This window comes from Hirundo rustica, chromosome 6 (assembly GCF_015227805.2).
Source record: "Hirundo rustica isolate bHirRus1 chromosome 6, bHirRus1.pri.v3, whole genome shotgun sequence".
Classification (NCBI taxonomy): Eukaryota; Metazoa; Chordata; class Aves; order Passeriformes; family Hirundinidae; genus Hirundo; species Hirundo rustica.
The window spans coordinates 32,244,793-32,261,070 of NC_053455.1; the positions used below are offsets into that span (position 1 = coordinate 32,244,793).

At 37.9% G+C, this 16,278-nt stretch overlaps 1 protein-coding gene across 18 annotated transcripts in view; it reads right to left on the bottom strand.

The window, feature by feature from the left end:
* Positions 1 to 16,278, bottom strand: part of GPHN (gephyrin) — a 275,747-nt gene that overhangs the window by 29,042 nt on the left and 230,427 nt on the right. For all 18 annotated transcript variants that reach the window (XM_040066711.1, XM_040066708.1, XM_040066703.1 and 15 more), the window contains 5 exons: positions 13,942 to 14,034; positions 10,925 to 10,980; positions 5,856 to 5,975; positions 1,658 to 1,716; positions 1,296 to 1,449 (listed from right to left, as the gene is read on the bottom strand). In XM_040066711.1, coding sequence (XP_039922645.1) covers positions 1,296 to 1,449; positions 1,658 to 1,716; positions 5,856 to 5,975; positions 10,925 to 10,980; positions 13,942 to 14,034 — 482 coding nt within the window. The remainder of the gene's footprint in view (positions 1 to 1,295; positions 1,450 to 1,657; positions 1,717 to 5,855; positions 5,976 to 10,924; positions 10,981 to 13,941; positions 14,035 to 16,278) is intronic.

Sequence of the window (16,278 nt, forward strand, 5' to 3'; positions counted from 1 at the left end):
ATTTTACAAGCTAAACTACAAAACATACACATGTAAATGTATGCTTTATATATGTTAGAAATTCTAATGTAGGACACAGAAGGACAATACGATATTGACAGGAGGTAAATAATACTACTACTAAGAATATGTCTGTCAAAATCATAGCATTAGGTAGTAAGGTAAAAATGATGAAAAATGGAGCATGGGTAAATTTTATGCTTTGGCTTGCAGCTTTGTTTCTGTGAAGATTTTCATAGGATGTTAAAGAAACCCACTGTGCAGGGTGTCTTAACATTTTACAAAAGAGAATGCCCACACCAGTAAATGACCCTTTAATGACATATAAGATTCTTTGACCATATGGAAGTTACTGATCAGAAAATCACCACCTGTAATCCTTGTAGCTCTGTGGATTTATCCCTCAATTAGTGTTTTGGTTCCTGTATGCCATACCCTGTTTATGTCATGAAATCTGTCAATAAACTGTACACCAGATGACAAAATTCAACCTAGGAAAAGTTTTCAAAATCTTTCAAAGTTGAACATATTTAAGCTGTATTGATTTAATATTCGTAGCTGGATTTCAAAAAGTTTGTCTTAAAGGACAGTCAAAACCTGACGCTGTCTTAACCCACTTATCTCAACCCACCTGTTCTTTAGGTTTTGCCCTTCCTATTCTTTCTCTGTCCTACTGCAGGAAGAAACGAGAGGGCACAGCTGCTGGCCTGGGGCAACACACAACATATGTAAAGTTGGTAAATTAAGTTAATCTTAAACCTGATTTTTCTGATGTAGTTAAAGCAATTATAAAGCTAGTCTGCTGTTCTACCAACAGGAGTGTCTAGATTTCAACATGTGCTATTATTAAAAAGAATTTTGAAGCACAATACTACAACAAAGCGTTTGGTAGAACTATTCAGTTTCCAAAGACAGCTTGTCTGCCGTTTGTGTTATAGACATAGAGGGTGTTGCTTAAAAGAAATTACTCCTCAGTCATGGCTGGCAACATGAATTACAACCCTGACTACCCCACAGGTTCTCCCTTGCTGGCAGGAGGAAAGCAGCTGGCACACGGTTGGATACATTACCAAAATTTTGGCAAAGAGAGTGCGAGACCTGTGAAAAAGCCCCTAAGGGAGAAAACACAAGCAGACGATTATGGGTTGATGCCTCACAAAAACAGCTCATGTCAGCACGAGTTGCAGTTCAAAAAGTGAGTCTGCTTGGGAATAGGGTGGAAGTCACGAACCAAAATAGCGCCTCAAAAAAAAAATTACAGTATTTCAGACTATAATTCTAAACAAATTTCTTACCTCATTCCCTGTTGACATTACTGCAACCACTGGAAACTTGTTAACTTCTACTTCAGTTACTCCAACAGTTGCTAAGAGACCAATCTCAGAGGGACCCATGTGGGTTCCTTTAGCCAGCACACATTCACCTCTTTTAATGTCGTGTCCTATGGGTCTGAAAGTCAGGACAGAAAAACAACATGAAAGAGAAACAGAATGAGATTCAAAGTACCTTTCCTTGATTGTCCTGCTGCAGGTGAGGAGGGTCCACAGACACTCCTTAGTCAGACGGTCAAAATGTCGGTACTACTCATGAATAAAAAATTACTCTGAAATTCATCAGCCTTTCTATACCTTACAGAGATATTTTAATAAATACAGACCTGATATCTTGGCCCGGTCGAGCTTGCACCAGGATTCGAACTTCTAGCTCTTCAGTGCCCTACAAACACAAGGACATCACGTATGATCAGCTGAGCTATTCAAAGAAGATTAATGTTTAATTTCTCAGAAGTCTACACAGCTTACAGCACTCATTACACTGAGACATTACGGTTTTAGCATCATATTGTTCTCCTGATTTGTTTGTCAAGGTTGTAACACAATGTGAGCTACAACTGAACAACATTTTAAGAAATGCTCTTTATGATGAGTTCTCATTAGGAGAGGACCAGCACTGAATTTAGTTAAGTTTTAGCTTCCTATTTTTTTTTAATGATACCTGTATTTATATAGCTTTCCTATGTTCCATCTGTTGATCTGAGTGGATTCTTTCCACTCCTCTCAGCCAACTTGATCTGATCAAACCATTTCAAAGATGACACTTCAAAGAGACCATTACCCTGGCAGACAGTAGGCCTATTAAGTTAGAAAGATGGAAAGAAGCTGTGTGCTGCAGCTATTTCAGGATTTTCATGTAGATTCCTGTAGTGGATACTCCTACTTGAGAGACGTGTATTAATTAGAAAGGGGCTCATTCATCTTGTTTATTTACTGTGAACAAGAGACAGTGGCCTGAAAAGTCTGATGCATTTCCTTGTTCAGAATGTCAATAGTTTGGTGATTCATTCAATGCCAATAAATGGCACATGACCTGTATTGTTAATATTTAATTTTAAGCCCTATAAATGGGTTGGTGACATATACACTAATTTTTGAGGTAGTGCCAGCCTGTCAGTAGCACTACATCTAAACCTAGACTGGAACAAATTCTGTTTTTACATCATCCTGTAGTGCTTCATATTTAAATACCTCAAAGTTATAAATCAGACACCAGTATTACAAGAAAAACAAGGCAGGTCAGTGTTATTTGGAATTCTTACAAGAACAGAAGTGTTGTATTGGACACTGGGAATTGTGTCCTTCCTTAAAGGTGATATGGGCCTCAGTTTCTGAGTTCAAACTAAATCCTCTAAACATAAGGCCCCAAAGTTAAAGCTAACTAACGTGTTATTAGAGATCGAGATTCTGTTTACTTACTGGGAAAATTTAAACTCCTGAAAACCAGAAAATTACTAATAAAAAATTTCTTACTTTATCCCAGCATTTTCATATGCTTTTCAGCAGCTTTTATGGCAAACTCTGTTTCTTTTGTACTTGCTCTTTTTTTACATGAGATGATTTTTGCTTGTAAGTGTTCAGATTGGCTGTGCTGGTGCCCAGAATGGCCTTTTGCCCCTTACTGCCAGCTGAGGCTGTAAAAGACACTTGAGTATTGCAATAAAAATTTGGGGCAATGATTAGTCCCAGAATTATGTTATTTCTATGACACTCTGGGAATCACTGTTGAATCATGAAGATGTGAAATTTCCATATCTTTGATAACACTTAAAGATGGATAGAAGATTTTAAGGGAATCAAGAGGAGAGGCAACGATACATTTGATTAACATAAAAGGTCCTGTTCAGGACTCCTGGATTAGGGGAAATAATGGGGGAAAAAAAAAAAAAAAAAAAAAAAAAAGGCTTTTGAGGAATTCAGCAACACCAGGTTCAAAAGGCACAGTGGAAAATGTGACTATGGACAACACGGTGATATCAGAGATTGACATCTACGGAACCGATGGATATCCCAGAATGTTTAAGGAATGCAACAGAATTCAAGGTGGCTAGAGAGGCTTGCAAAGAGATATGGCATTATGCTGAGAACATCTTTCCTTCCGTGTGTGTCAGGCAGCATTCTTGCTGCGTATTAATACATTTTGAACTATAGCTGAGGGGCCTGCTCTGGTGGCTGTGGACAGTTGGCTGATACACTGATGCTTTGGCTGGATGCAGGATCTAACTCCTGTTTTGGTTGATCACATTGGGCTCCCTTCTCCTACAAGGCGACATAAAAACTCAAAATGAATAGGGAGTAGACATGTTTCTTAATGAATGTGCATTTGGCAAGCTGATGAGAATTTTTCTTCCTGATGGATAGATATAATTAATTTCAGGCCTATGACTTCTAAGATCATTTGGGGAATGCTTGCTATGAAATTTAAGTACTAAGTTGCTTGCTATGAAATTTAAGTTGCTACCACAACTAGAACTCAAGGAATTAATTCCTTTGAAAAGTAATCCCTTTTCAGAAGAACATTTTTTACATGTTAGAGATTTCACTTCAGTTAAATCCCAGCCCTGAAAGAGCTCTAAACACTAAAAAGAAAAATATTCTTGAAATATGTAGCCACCCAGACATGAAAAGGAAGAGAATACAATAACATATTAATTAAACAATACTTATTATAATGAACAGGATTAATAAACTAGTGTATTCAAGGACAAGCAGAAATTAGAGTTCTATCCCATATTTATAGGCAGGAAAAAGAAGTGGAAGGCGGCTGACCATTCCTGAAAAAAATCAGACTTTAAGCACATAGTCAAATAAGCTGTTCTCACATGCAGAGGAGAACATGCACATAAAAAGTGGAAGGAAGGACCGAGTTATCCAAAGAAGTAGAAATATAAAAGGTTACCACGTGTGCTGCTCTGCAATGTGATAGTCCTCTCAAGATGAGGTGGGCAATAGCCACAAAAGATTGTTCAGTAAGGGTAATGGAACGATTAACAAGCAGCGAAGGCAATGGTATATTTTGGAGGAAGATATAATCTATACACATACACCTGTAACCTCAAAGCAGGATTGATAATTTCAGTAATTTCCCTGATAGGAAGAAGGACAGCCTAGACAGCTTGCTGAGTGCATTAGATGTAAAAATCTGTGCATTTAATAAGATTAATAAGGCATGCGAAAGGATCCTGAGTGGGTTTCAGTTTTTGCAGTCTTTATCAGTTTTGAACACCAGAATTCACCTGCTTACACCCCAGCTGCAATCACAATGCTGACACTGAGCTGTGGTGAAATGGAACAGCTTGTCAGAACAGCAGCAGTAGAGCAAAAGCTGATTTGAGCACAGGACCATACACAGTTCATTCCAAAGCTGAACTTGGAAGTTGTGTCAATAAGAGACATATCTTCTTGCCTTGAAGTCTCTCAGATGACAGCAAACATGATGATAGTGCCTTGAAATCACAGCTGAGATTCAGAAGCAAACACAGCAACACAAAGGAAGTCTAAGATGGACTCTTTGGAATAAAGCTGTCTACAGAGAGCTCCTCTGCTTCATAAAAAGCCCATTTCACTATGCGGAGATAACTGTGCATACAGAATTAGTACCACAGTATTCATATTTCTTCTGTGGGTTTTTTTTTCTGTGTTTTCTTTCTGTGTTCTTATGTGCAGCATCTGTAAGGTAGTCCACTAGTATGATTTAAAGGTAGGCTGGAAAATCTGCTCAAAAACAGGGTTATGGCTACATTCTGGAGGAATGTGCACCTTATCCCTTTCTTGGTTTTCAGAGGTCTTAAATTCAGTAATGTTCTAATTTTAAAGGAGTACAAATGTCTTTTAAAAATCTTAGTTGTAGTTTAAAAAAACTTGGGAGACATTTACTTCCAATTTCATAACAAAACCTCTTTTTCTAAATGGATTAATTGGAAGGTATTTGTACAAGAAGTATTCTCCAAAATCCTCCAAATTCACCTTTGCTGAAACAAGACCAACCCTGATAATGCAGAACTGTCTTCATAAGAATCTAAGTAATCCCATGGATTTTGTGGCACTTCAAACAGTTCACTTTCCCACAGAAAATCATACTCAGCTCTAATTACATCAGCAGTAATTCAAGGTATTATTCTGAGATCAACGCGTAATTTAAGAAAACATTTCCCCTTCTTATTTGGTGAGATTCCCACTAGCCCGTATTTTAAAATGCAAATACAGCAGGCATTTGAATTGGACTGTAGGCATGAATTTCCAGGAGGCATTTGCCTTTCACTCAAATATGCTCCTAAGCATTTTAGAGTCAGCATTCAACAATTTTGATGAAAAACCAGTCAGAACAGGAAGGTCTGTGGTACTGTTATCACAGCCTGAAAAAGTGAAAATTGCCACTAGGAACTGATGCAAAACTCCTCAAACTTCTGAGATTACTGAAGAGCTTGTCTGTATGACTGTCTTTCATATTTACAGGATTGTATCACGTGCCATTTACTGCTGCACACAAAAGAAAAATGAGTTTTTTAGCTTGTGACTCACATCATCTGATTCCCTGATGAGCTCTGTATCTTCCACTTGCACCACTGCATCAGCACCACATGGGATTGGAGCACCAGTTGTAACACGCATTACCTGACCAGGCATCACAGTCTGAGTTGGCTGAAAAATAAAAAAAACCCCAGAAATTAATCTACTTTTGGGGAAAAAAAAATTAAACCACTTGAACTTTTGTAAGTAATCTATCTGAAAGACCCGAATTCTTATTTTGAGCATAACTCTTGATATACTGTGAGTGACATCAACAGCTACAATAAACTCCAATTCACACCTGGCTTTATTTATATGGCCACATATTAGGTGGGTTCAATTTTTTCTCCTTATATTTCTATTACATGAACAACTTTCAGAAGAAAGAATATACTGATACTCAGAAAAATACCTGGCACAGAAAAATAACTGGCTTAGAAATTTAACTGTTAGATGGTGACCTTCTGGAAACTTCCATGAACAAAAATCTAGCGGTTCTCAGTACATAAATATTTTTGCAGAGCACTCCGGTCGCCACGGCTGAAATTACTTTGCTTTGGTTGGATTTTTGTTCTGTTTTGTTTTACCAGCACACTATATATGAAGAACCAACATATACTATAATAATGTAACCAACTGCTTAATTTTTAAGCAGATTTCCAGACCTCAATACTACTTCACAGAGAATATCTATCTTTGTGAGGGTCAATTTAGAATAGCCTAAAATTGATAATATTCTACAATTCTATAAAGTCACAAGACATTAAAAAGTTTCAGCAGAAGCAGTACAAAGAATAGAAAAATATCAGAACAACGTGATGAAACAAATGATACAGTTTTAATAACACTTCTCACCAGGCAGACTATCTTAAGAAACATTTGTCAAAATCCAAGGTAAAACCGTAATTTGACCAAAACTATTTAAGAAATAAATAACTAAAAGAAATTCCTAAAAAAAAAAAAAAAAAAAAAGAAAAAAAAAAAAAAAGAAAAAAAAGAAAAAAAAAAGAAAAAAAAAAGAAACTAAAAGAAGCTGATATGATGACTGAGGTTTCATTGCTGGCTCTGCACAGCACTGCAGTAAGCCTGGCTTATTTAGGTTTCACTGCTACAGGTGAACATGAGCTATGCACGGATCTATGCAGCTGTGATCAGAGCAACATATTGTGTAGGCGCCACACACATAACTCACGTGCAGATTGACTCTATATTCCATATGCAGCGCTGGAAAACATCCAGGGCTTCTCCAACTTAGCACGCACAGGTTGCAGGCTGTACTGCCCAGGACTGTTACCTGCTCCTGCCCAGCAGGAATTTACTCCATGACTTTTGTCAGGAGGCCGACAGACATGACCAAACTCTAGACCAGTGGTCAGCACTTCAGCTGCATAAAGCTGTTTGCCTTGCCCATTCTTCTACTCCAGTTGAGCACTGCCATAGCCTCTGAGAGGCGAGTTTTACTTTGAAATGTGTGTATTTCACACATTTGGGACAGAAGCCCTCGGTGGAGGCTTGGGATGGTTTTCACCTGGCTTATCACAGTGACCTTTGTATTCCAAGAAACAGCTGAGCCTAGAACTGATTGAATCTTGACCCTTTTCTACAGGTAATGGAAATCTAATATCCTTGCAGAAGAACATAAATAAAACCCACACTTGCCGTATGTCATAATGTATTTTTAGGGCTAGACTGATGCTATGCTAATGTAGGTATCTAAACCAGATGACATTAAAAAAACCCACTTTAAAGAATACAGCATTTATACCTCACCACAGACGATTCAAGGAGTAGTGGATGGATCACAGAAGTACTGCCATTTATACTAAAGCTGCTTAAAAGGGAAAATCATGCTATCTAGTGTACAATTTTGATTTTTATGTAAAGAAACGTAACAAAAAGCAAAGCTTATGCCTTGGATTATGTTTTTTGCACACCACTGTAGATATATTCTAAAGGTACATCACAAATAGGTAATATTATTTTGAACTTACAAAGTTGGCTTAAATGACAAATTTCAGAGGAAAAACATGTTGCATAAAAATTTTCTCCCATTTAAAAAGCATCACAAAGAATACAAAATGTCGACTACTGTCACAAATCAGAGCCTATGGTGATAAAATGTGCTGTAACTAACCATGCTTTTGGAGTTTATTGTTAGATGAGTTAATCTTTTGAGATGCAATGGTGCGATACATTTTAAAAAATCCATGGTACAATTGCTTTTAGAACAGGTTATGTTGCTCATATATTTAATTTCCTTTTTGTCTGCTGAGAATTTGATCAGATTAACTTTATGAACAAAAGTCAACCATCAGATTTATTTGTGAATCTCTAGGGTTGTGTTCCTCTGTGATAGAGCCTATGAAAATAAAGAAAAGATTGCTTCTCAGAAAATATATTAACATGCAAAAATTTCACAGAAGCTCTTCTAAAAGCCTTTGAGATCTCACTTTTGCCTGCAATGGGGCAATACTGGTTACTGTCCTCTGCCCTCATTACTGATAATCTAGTCAATTTTAGTCCTTGAATAAAACCCAGAAATAATCTCCTAAGCACAACCTCTATCTCAGGCATTTTCTCCTGCACATGATTACACCTCTCCTGTGTGATTTAGAATCGTTCACGCTCCTTTCTGTAAAAAGGCACAAGTTAATGGAATCATGGAAAATGCCTGCTTTCCATCCTATATTGTAGGCAGTTAGTTGTAGTGCCTCTTACAAACACCTGTAGAAAGTCTTGCAGGAAATGCTATGGTCTGTGTAAGTCTACAGGAGGAAAACCATCTTTCCTATGGTTGAGTGTTCCACATGCAGGCCACTGTGGATGGCTCCTGACCAGTAATCTCAAGTGTGCCCTAACCTTCCCAAAGAAGGGTAATGTCTGAAAGCCTTCCCTGATACACAATTTAAAAAAAAGTGTTAACATAAACGTGACCATCTGGAGATGGAAATCAGAAAATACAGAAATTAAAAATTGATACAGAAATGTCCAACTTGGCTATATGACCTCCCTGCAATTCTCAGTCCCATCTTCTTCCTTGCTACTAGCATTTATATAACCTTTTTCTCTACAGGAGGAGCCAAATCTAAATCTATTTTGAACTCCCTGCTGTGAATCATTCTGTTAATTGGTCTGTAACGTGAAAAGCAGAATGTTGCTGCTGAGAGTGACTGAAGGGTGAAATGAGACTGAGGAGCCTTCCAAGGCTATAAATAATTTCTTGGGAAGGAGATGAACCTGAAGATGTGCTTGCCCCAGAAAAAAACTTTGACCAATTATTCTGAGGTCAACAGCCTTGTTTTTCTAACTTGCCACCGGTATTTTCAGAAATAGTCTCTACTTTGCATGCCTGCTTCCCCACCTAATCTTTGCTCCGTGGTGGAGAGCCTTCCTATTCCCCATAATCTGGGAGGACAGACCGTCCCTGTAGAGAGACAGTTGTGAGCTCTTGAACTTTGTAGGAGGGAAGCAGCTTCCATTTGCCCTTTCATCTTTTGTACAAACCTGCTGAACTGATTAGGACACTGAAACACTTCAGACCTCTAACGGGAAGTACTCCCCTTTAGAGACGACTTCAACAGTACTGTTTTTAAGCAACACAGTGCTGTGATATTTAGCAAAATGATAATATTGATGACAGGGGAATAGTGATAGGAGTCATTCAGCGGGTTGCTCTGCTGATTCTTGCCATTTTATTGTGATCATAAAAAGGGTTGTAAAAATTGTTGTCAAGTCTTTTGGATTCCGGACCAATGGTTGAAAATGAAGTCAAGAGGGCTAAAAATATTAAGGCAGGTTAAAAAACTGTTGAATTGATTTGATTTAGTTTGTTTAGAATTTAAAGTCATTTTATGTATTTTGTACAAGAGATCAATTATTCTAAGTTCACATTAATATCAGTACTGAGAAGGTGTCTATTATCTCAAAGGATAATTCAGACGATGGATGGAACTGAAAGCAAAAATAACTTTTACAGTTCTTCCTATCTATCACGATTAGCCAAATTAAATGCCTTTTACACATGTAGAGACAGTTCAAGTCCATTTTAAAAACATTGAATAATCCTGTCACTGGTAATACTTCTAAAACCTTATACAACTTCTGAAATACATCCATTTTTCTTGGATTTTTTTTTTTTTTTTTTTTTTTGTTTAGCAGTCAAAATGGACTATAACACTATAAAATCCTCAGTTTTGCCTGTTACTTATCCCTTTCTCCATCTTTTCATAGACAATACACAGAATTATAAACCAGGACTTGAAACAGCTGGAGAAACATTTTGAACTAGCTCATGTTTTCCTGAACACAGCTGGCAGGTATGATTAAATGGACAGAATAACAGTAGTTGAACCTAACTGATTTTTTTTTCCCATTACCCCAGTTACAGAACTTTCATTAAATATGCTCTTGAATTTGAGAGCAAATCACGAAATGTGTCTATTCATGAATATTTATAGAGCACAGCAGGTCACAAACAGGTCATGCCTCAACTTGCTTTTAAAATCAATCCATGTATCTGCTAAGGTGCACAAACACTCTCCTCACAAACCAGCCTCAAACCAGGCTGCTGCTGGGCTTCCTCAGGATTGTTCTGATCGCTACCTATCTGTAAAAGCTTAATAAAAATTTTATACACTCCATTTTGCAGGTATCAGTGTGAAAAATGGAAACATCTTATGAAAACAGTTTTTGGGCTTGACGTCCTCTACAAATCTGTCAGCAAGAGGGGGTTAGATCAAACTGTTCTCTGCTTATGAATTGTTGCACCACTAGAAATCTCATGTCCTCAAACATTGTACCAGGGCAGAACATTTCTGTATGCACTCCTATCAGACATGTCAGCACAATGCTCTGAAGTATTTTGGGATATCCTTGTTAGTTCCTTATGTAACTGTACTACCTCCCTTTCTGAAATCATGTCCCAAGGCACATAGCAGGAGGGTCAGTACAGCTGCGTCCTACTTCACACCACATCCAAGACTATTGAATTTTGAAGCACTAGCAAGGCTTGTAAAAATACAAAGCAAAATCTTACAGAAGAAAAATACATAAAAAAAAAAGAGAAAAGAAACTCTGCTCACCTGCTCACCAGCCTGTGATTCCCCTATGATGAATCGATCTCCTGGGCCATCAGCAGCTGTTAAGAGGCACAACACAAATGGTAAACACTGAACCAAAGAAAATGATGGCATTATAAATTAAGAGCAAAGATGATCTAATGTTCAGCTCCTTACTGTTAGCACGACTAAGGTTATAGAAATTCTGCAAACATTTTACCTTTTGGGTCCTTTGAGGTGTGCTTATTATTTTGAAAAACACTGGTTCTAGAGAACAGAGTATTTTTAACTGGAAATTTCTGGGCAGTATGAGGTCATGTATATGAAAACAGGGAGGAATTACATTAATCACAAAGATTTAAGGGTGTTCATGACAGTATTGCAATAATGAAAATTAGGAATCAAAGATCACTGATTAAACAAGTCTTCAGGATTTCCAGTGTAGGTAATCTGCATTTTTACAGGGGCAAGGAAGGCACAATTACTAATGACATTTAGGCTCCAGCCTGCCTCAAAGGTCTTTCAGCAAGCTGCATTAGTGGTATTATAGGCTTTACCGTGGTGTAAAGCATGTGTGAAGCAAAAGGAACTCTGCCTTTCCAAGCACAGCGGTCATGTTGCCAAGAGTGCTCAAAGTAGGCTCCAATGATCACATTTAAATCTGCATTATTATAAATTTTAAATCTGTAACTGTCAACAGTTGATTTCCTAGAGATGAAGCCTAATCAGTGACAACCTTTATCTTAGTGTTTTACTTCAGGAGCCCTGAATATACACTTAGGTAACCTTGTATCAAGAAGAACTACTTTCAGGAAGCATGTCCATTCAGTCTATGATTTATCACATTTATACTCATGCATTGGCTGCAGCTTTGCAAATCATTATCTATGGTACTTAGTCATGTTTGAAGACTAATAATTAACTTAGCTTTAAAATCTATGAGCTAATCTATGAGCTTTAGAGTGAACTCTAAAATAAAAAAATTGAAAAGGACTCTTCAACTATGCATCCTTGAGTAATGCATGTAATACGACTGAAAACAGTTGTTAGACCTTCACTTAAAAATAATGCGCTTGGGTGATCCAGCGAAAGAAGAGAAAGAAACCCCTAACAGCTAAATTATTTTAAACCTGATAAAATGCTACTGAATTAGATTTTATTGCCCCACTAATAATAACACGGAGACAAAGTTTATAGCTGGTACACAACTGATATAAAACAAGAACAGGGCTTTGGGCAGACATGTTATACCACTGAAAGTTAATCCTTAATTTTTTTGTAAGAAGTATCCATTAATGTCGTCAATATTATCTCTGCCTAAAAGCTTTTTTTTTCACATCCTGAGGTAACAGGTTCACAAGAATAATAAGAATAGAACAAAACAGTATAGAATAGAATAGAACAGCCTGATCAATTCAGGGCTAACCAAAATGTAAAGCAAATTATTAAAACATTGTCCAAATGCCTTTGACACACAGGCTTGGTGCATCAACCCACTCTCCAGGAAGTCTGTTCCAGTGTCTGCCCAGCTTCTTGGTAAAGCAGTATTTCCTGATGTCAAACCTAAACCTTCCCTGACGCAGCTTTGAACCATTCCCACCATAATGTCCTGATCACGCTGTGCCCTTCCCCTCTGCAGGGAGCTGTAGAGAGCCACGAGGTCACCTCTCAACATACTTTTCTTCAAACAACACAAACCCAAAGTCCTCAGCCACTCCTCACAGGACATTCCTTCCAGCCCTTCCACCAGCTTCAGTGTCCTTCTCTGGACGCATTCAAATATCTCAGTGTTATTCTGCTTGAATCCCCCACCAAATTAGGGTTTGTCTGTTGGTTCTGGCACATATTGCTGAAAATGGCGTTCACGCTCACTCTGCTCATTCTGCATGTTTACTGAGACTGTACTCGTGCTCTGCCTTACCCAGCAGCAATCAGGCTGCAGGACAGCGTTGCCTTCATCCCAAGGTCTTTGTCACTCAGCGTTCTACTCAGAGCTCACTCAGCTTTTCTCAGTGTTACATTGCCTGTATTTCTCTGGCTACATATGCACTCCCTCCCTGCTATTACTAGTCATTTTGGTCTGCCTGTCTCTTACACACACTCATCTTGTGGGCCTGAAATTTTATTTTTCTATCAGATGTATGGGGAAGCCACTGGATTATACCTGTTGCCTGGGCAACAGTCTGTTTCATGGGCAGTTGCTTTCCATGGTTTCACCTGCCAGTAACAAAAAAAGTATTTTAAGGTCCCTAGAAGAAAGTTGGCTATTGTGTACAAATTTCAACACAGTGTTAGGATGATTCAACCACTGCCACAAGTAAATCACTACTAGTACAACGTCCAATTCTGTATATTTTAGATTTCCTTCACAGACATATGAGGTGAGCATCAATATTCTCACTTAACAAAGGGAAAAACTGACGCTCGGAGAAGCAACTGGGTCAAGATGATGCAGCACCTAGTGGCAAAGCAGAGTATGAATTCAGGTCTCTTGGGAAATCATATTTGCTGCCTGAAATGAATAAAGTCATACAAATAATTTTATTTTTATATGGCAGCTGCAGTATTTTTAAAGTAAGAACCTCTTCTTTTGAGGTGTCTCCATAAGAGAACATTATGGTAAGTTTTTTGAAAATTCTCTTATGTGATCAATACCTGAAACAGTTCAACAAAGTAATAGATATATAAGAAAATCATCATTAAATCTACAACAGAGGAACAGAAGATGAATCCGTAATTCAGAAATAGATGTTCTGTTATTGTCCTGAATTTTAAATATTTCCAAGAAATTCGCAAGCAACAGAGGCGCACATCTAGGAGCACACATGGATGCACGTTTGCTCATGTACACATGTATCCACCTGAAAGATCTGAACTCAGCTTTATGACCTTCCTTCAAGACAGTTGCATTTTATATAACTGTGACCTCAGCAATGATCTGTATCAAACCGAATCAAACCAAAATAACCCCTGCTGGATCCAAAGCAGGTGAATTAACATGTTATAAAGCAGCAGACACTATACTTCAAGTGAGTGTTTACCTCTGACAGCATAACCATCTTTTACTGATGCTGGAAACGGTGGTAGATTATCTTTTGCATATACATCTTGAGCAAGGACTCGGCCCATTCCATCTAGAAAAAAGAGAAAAGACCATGCTCTGTGTCATTACAGTGAGTGAAAGGGGGAAATGAAGTTAACAACTGTGCCCTCCAATAGGTGAAATAGATGTGTATGGGACATATAGATCGCTCAGGCTTTTGATTTTTGACTCTACATATGAGAAAAAAGACTGGAGCCTGAGTAATGATAAAGGATTTGTTTAAGTCTGTGCTCCTGGTTATGGTGAAGTTGCTCATAGTAGATTTAAATGACAAGTATCCAAACCCAAAGGCGATAGCTCTGAATAAGGACCAGACAGAAAACAAGTATTTTGTTTCTTCAGGACAAATTCTCCTAGGTATTTTCTTTATTTTCCTTTATTTTAATTTTTATTAAAGTTCTTTTTAAAAAACTTGTAAAATGACATTTCAAAAGTGAATCCCGTGCTCAGGTGAGAGGTGATGAATTGAGAATAACAATGGACCAGTTTTCATAAATTGACAAAGAAGTTTTGCAATAGATTAGCTTCATCTAATCGTTGAGAGCATTTCTGCTTAATGGAGGGTGAGTGCACGTGTCAGAATTACTTATATAAATTTAACTGTTATAGTTCTAAATATTTTATTAGCTGTTTCAAACGCACTCTTTCTCTCCACTTAGCAACTATGACTGATGAGCTGTAATTTGGCTCAGCCTGCCTGTAGAGACTGATATGAATTACTTCACCCTCATTCAAGTGGCTGGTACTTTTACGACACCGGCAAGAGATTAATTTTTTAGTGTGTTACGGAACAGAGCGGAAAATATGTAACTCGCCCCTTGATATAGTGTGAGAGAGAAAGCAAATTTATTACAGGTGTGATTAGATGTGCTAGGAAGGGACACATGGGTCAGAACTACTGAGACTGGCTTGATTCCAGTACATCTAAGCAGAAGAAGGGAAGCCCTGCTCATGATAGAGGCCGCTGCTCCTAGGGGGCATTGTGGCACCAGAAGGCAGTATCAGCTGAAAGCAGGACGGAGTGAGAGGATGCGTGATTATTTCTGCCAGGAGAATTTGCATGGACACGTGCTTTAGAGATGATGACCTTTGAGACATGCCAAAAAAGAGAAGTGCATGAAGTGTGTTTCTTATTTTACAGACAGGGAAATCTGTGTGGCTCCAGATTCACTGGGAAGCAGAAGAGCTAGTGTCACACACTAAATGGATAGATTTTGTTAAAAAGTGCACCGCCTCAATTTGAAAATGTTCAGCTCCAGTGAAGTGGTACTATAATGAAGATTATGTTTTAGTTATTAACACAAAATGATTAGTTAGCAATTAATATTGTAACCATAACATCATTGTGCTCCCATCCATACGTATCAACTTTCAGCCTGAAGTTACTACTCATGATGCATTGCTGAAATTAGCACTGCCATGAAAATGCCGCTGAAACCTGTTAAAGCAACTAAACCTGTTAAAAGCACCTTTGTAATGGCCATTAATTCACCTGTGCAAACCTGCATATTAGTGCCTGTGATACACAATACAGAAGTTATTAGAAAGCTCACAAAAGCTTGTACACTTTTTACTGCGTAAAAGAATGCCGACACGAACATTTAAATCATAGCACAGAAAAGGCAGCTATCAAAGGCCTAGTAAAAACACCCTTTGTTCATAGATGCACAAAATCTCATACAAAAGTGATACTTCTAATTTTAGCAGGCATGTTGTGCCTTCATTTTGCTTCTTGTCTGCATGCAAAATCACACCAATTAGAGCAAAGTTGAACAGTATGTTCTTGGCATACTGCCATGCAATATCTGAAAGGAATAAATGGCTAGCCAGTAATGGGAATGAGTTTCATTACAAGAAGAAAAATGTAAGAATTATTTGCTGAAGCAGCCTTAGGCATTTAAAATGAAGAAAGTCAGCAACTAGAGGACAATCTCAAGTACCTCTGTACACTCCTTTATTTAAGGAAGTATTCTAAAAATACAGTTCAACCCTATTTTGATTAACTGTAATTCAGAAAAATGTTCTAAATATTTTAATGTCATCAAACTACCCCTTGTGATGCCCATAGCTTTCTGACACAAAATGGAGGAATACATTAAACTCACTTTTCAAATGTGGGTATTTGCTAAGCCTAGGTGGTGAACCTGGTACAGTTCTGTGAAGAACTTTGATTTCTCTGGGGAACAGCAATAAGACAGATCTTGTACGAGGAAGTGATGGATTTTGTAAATACTGCCCTGGTAGCACTTCAGTGCAATATGAAAAGTCAATGCTA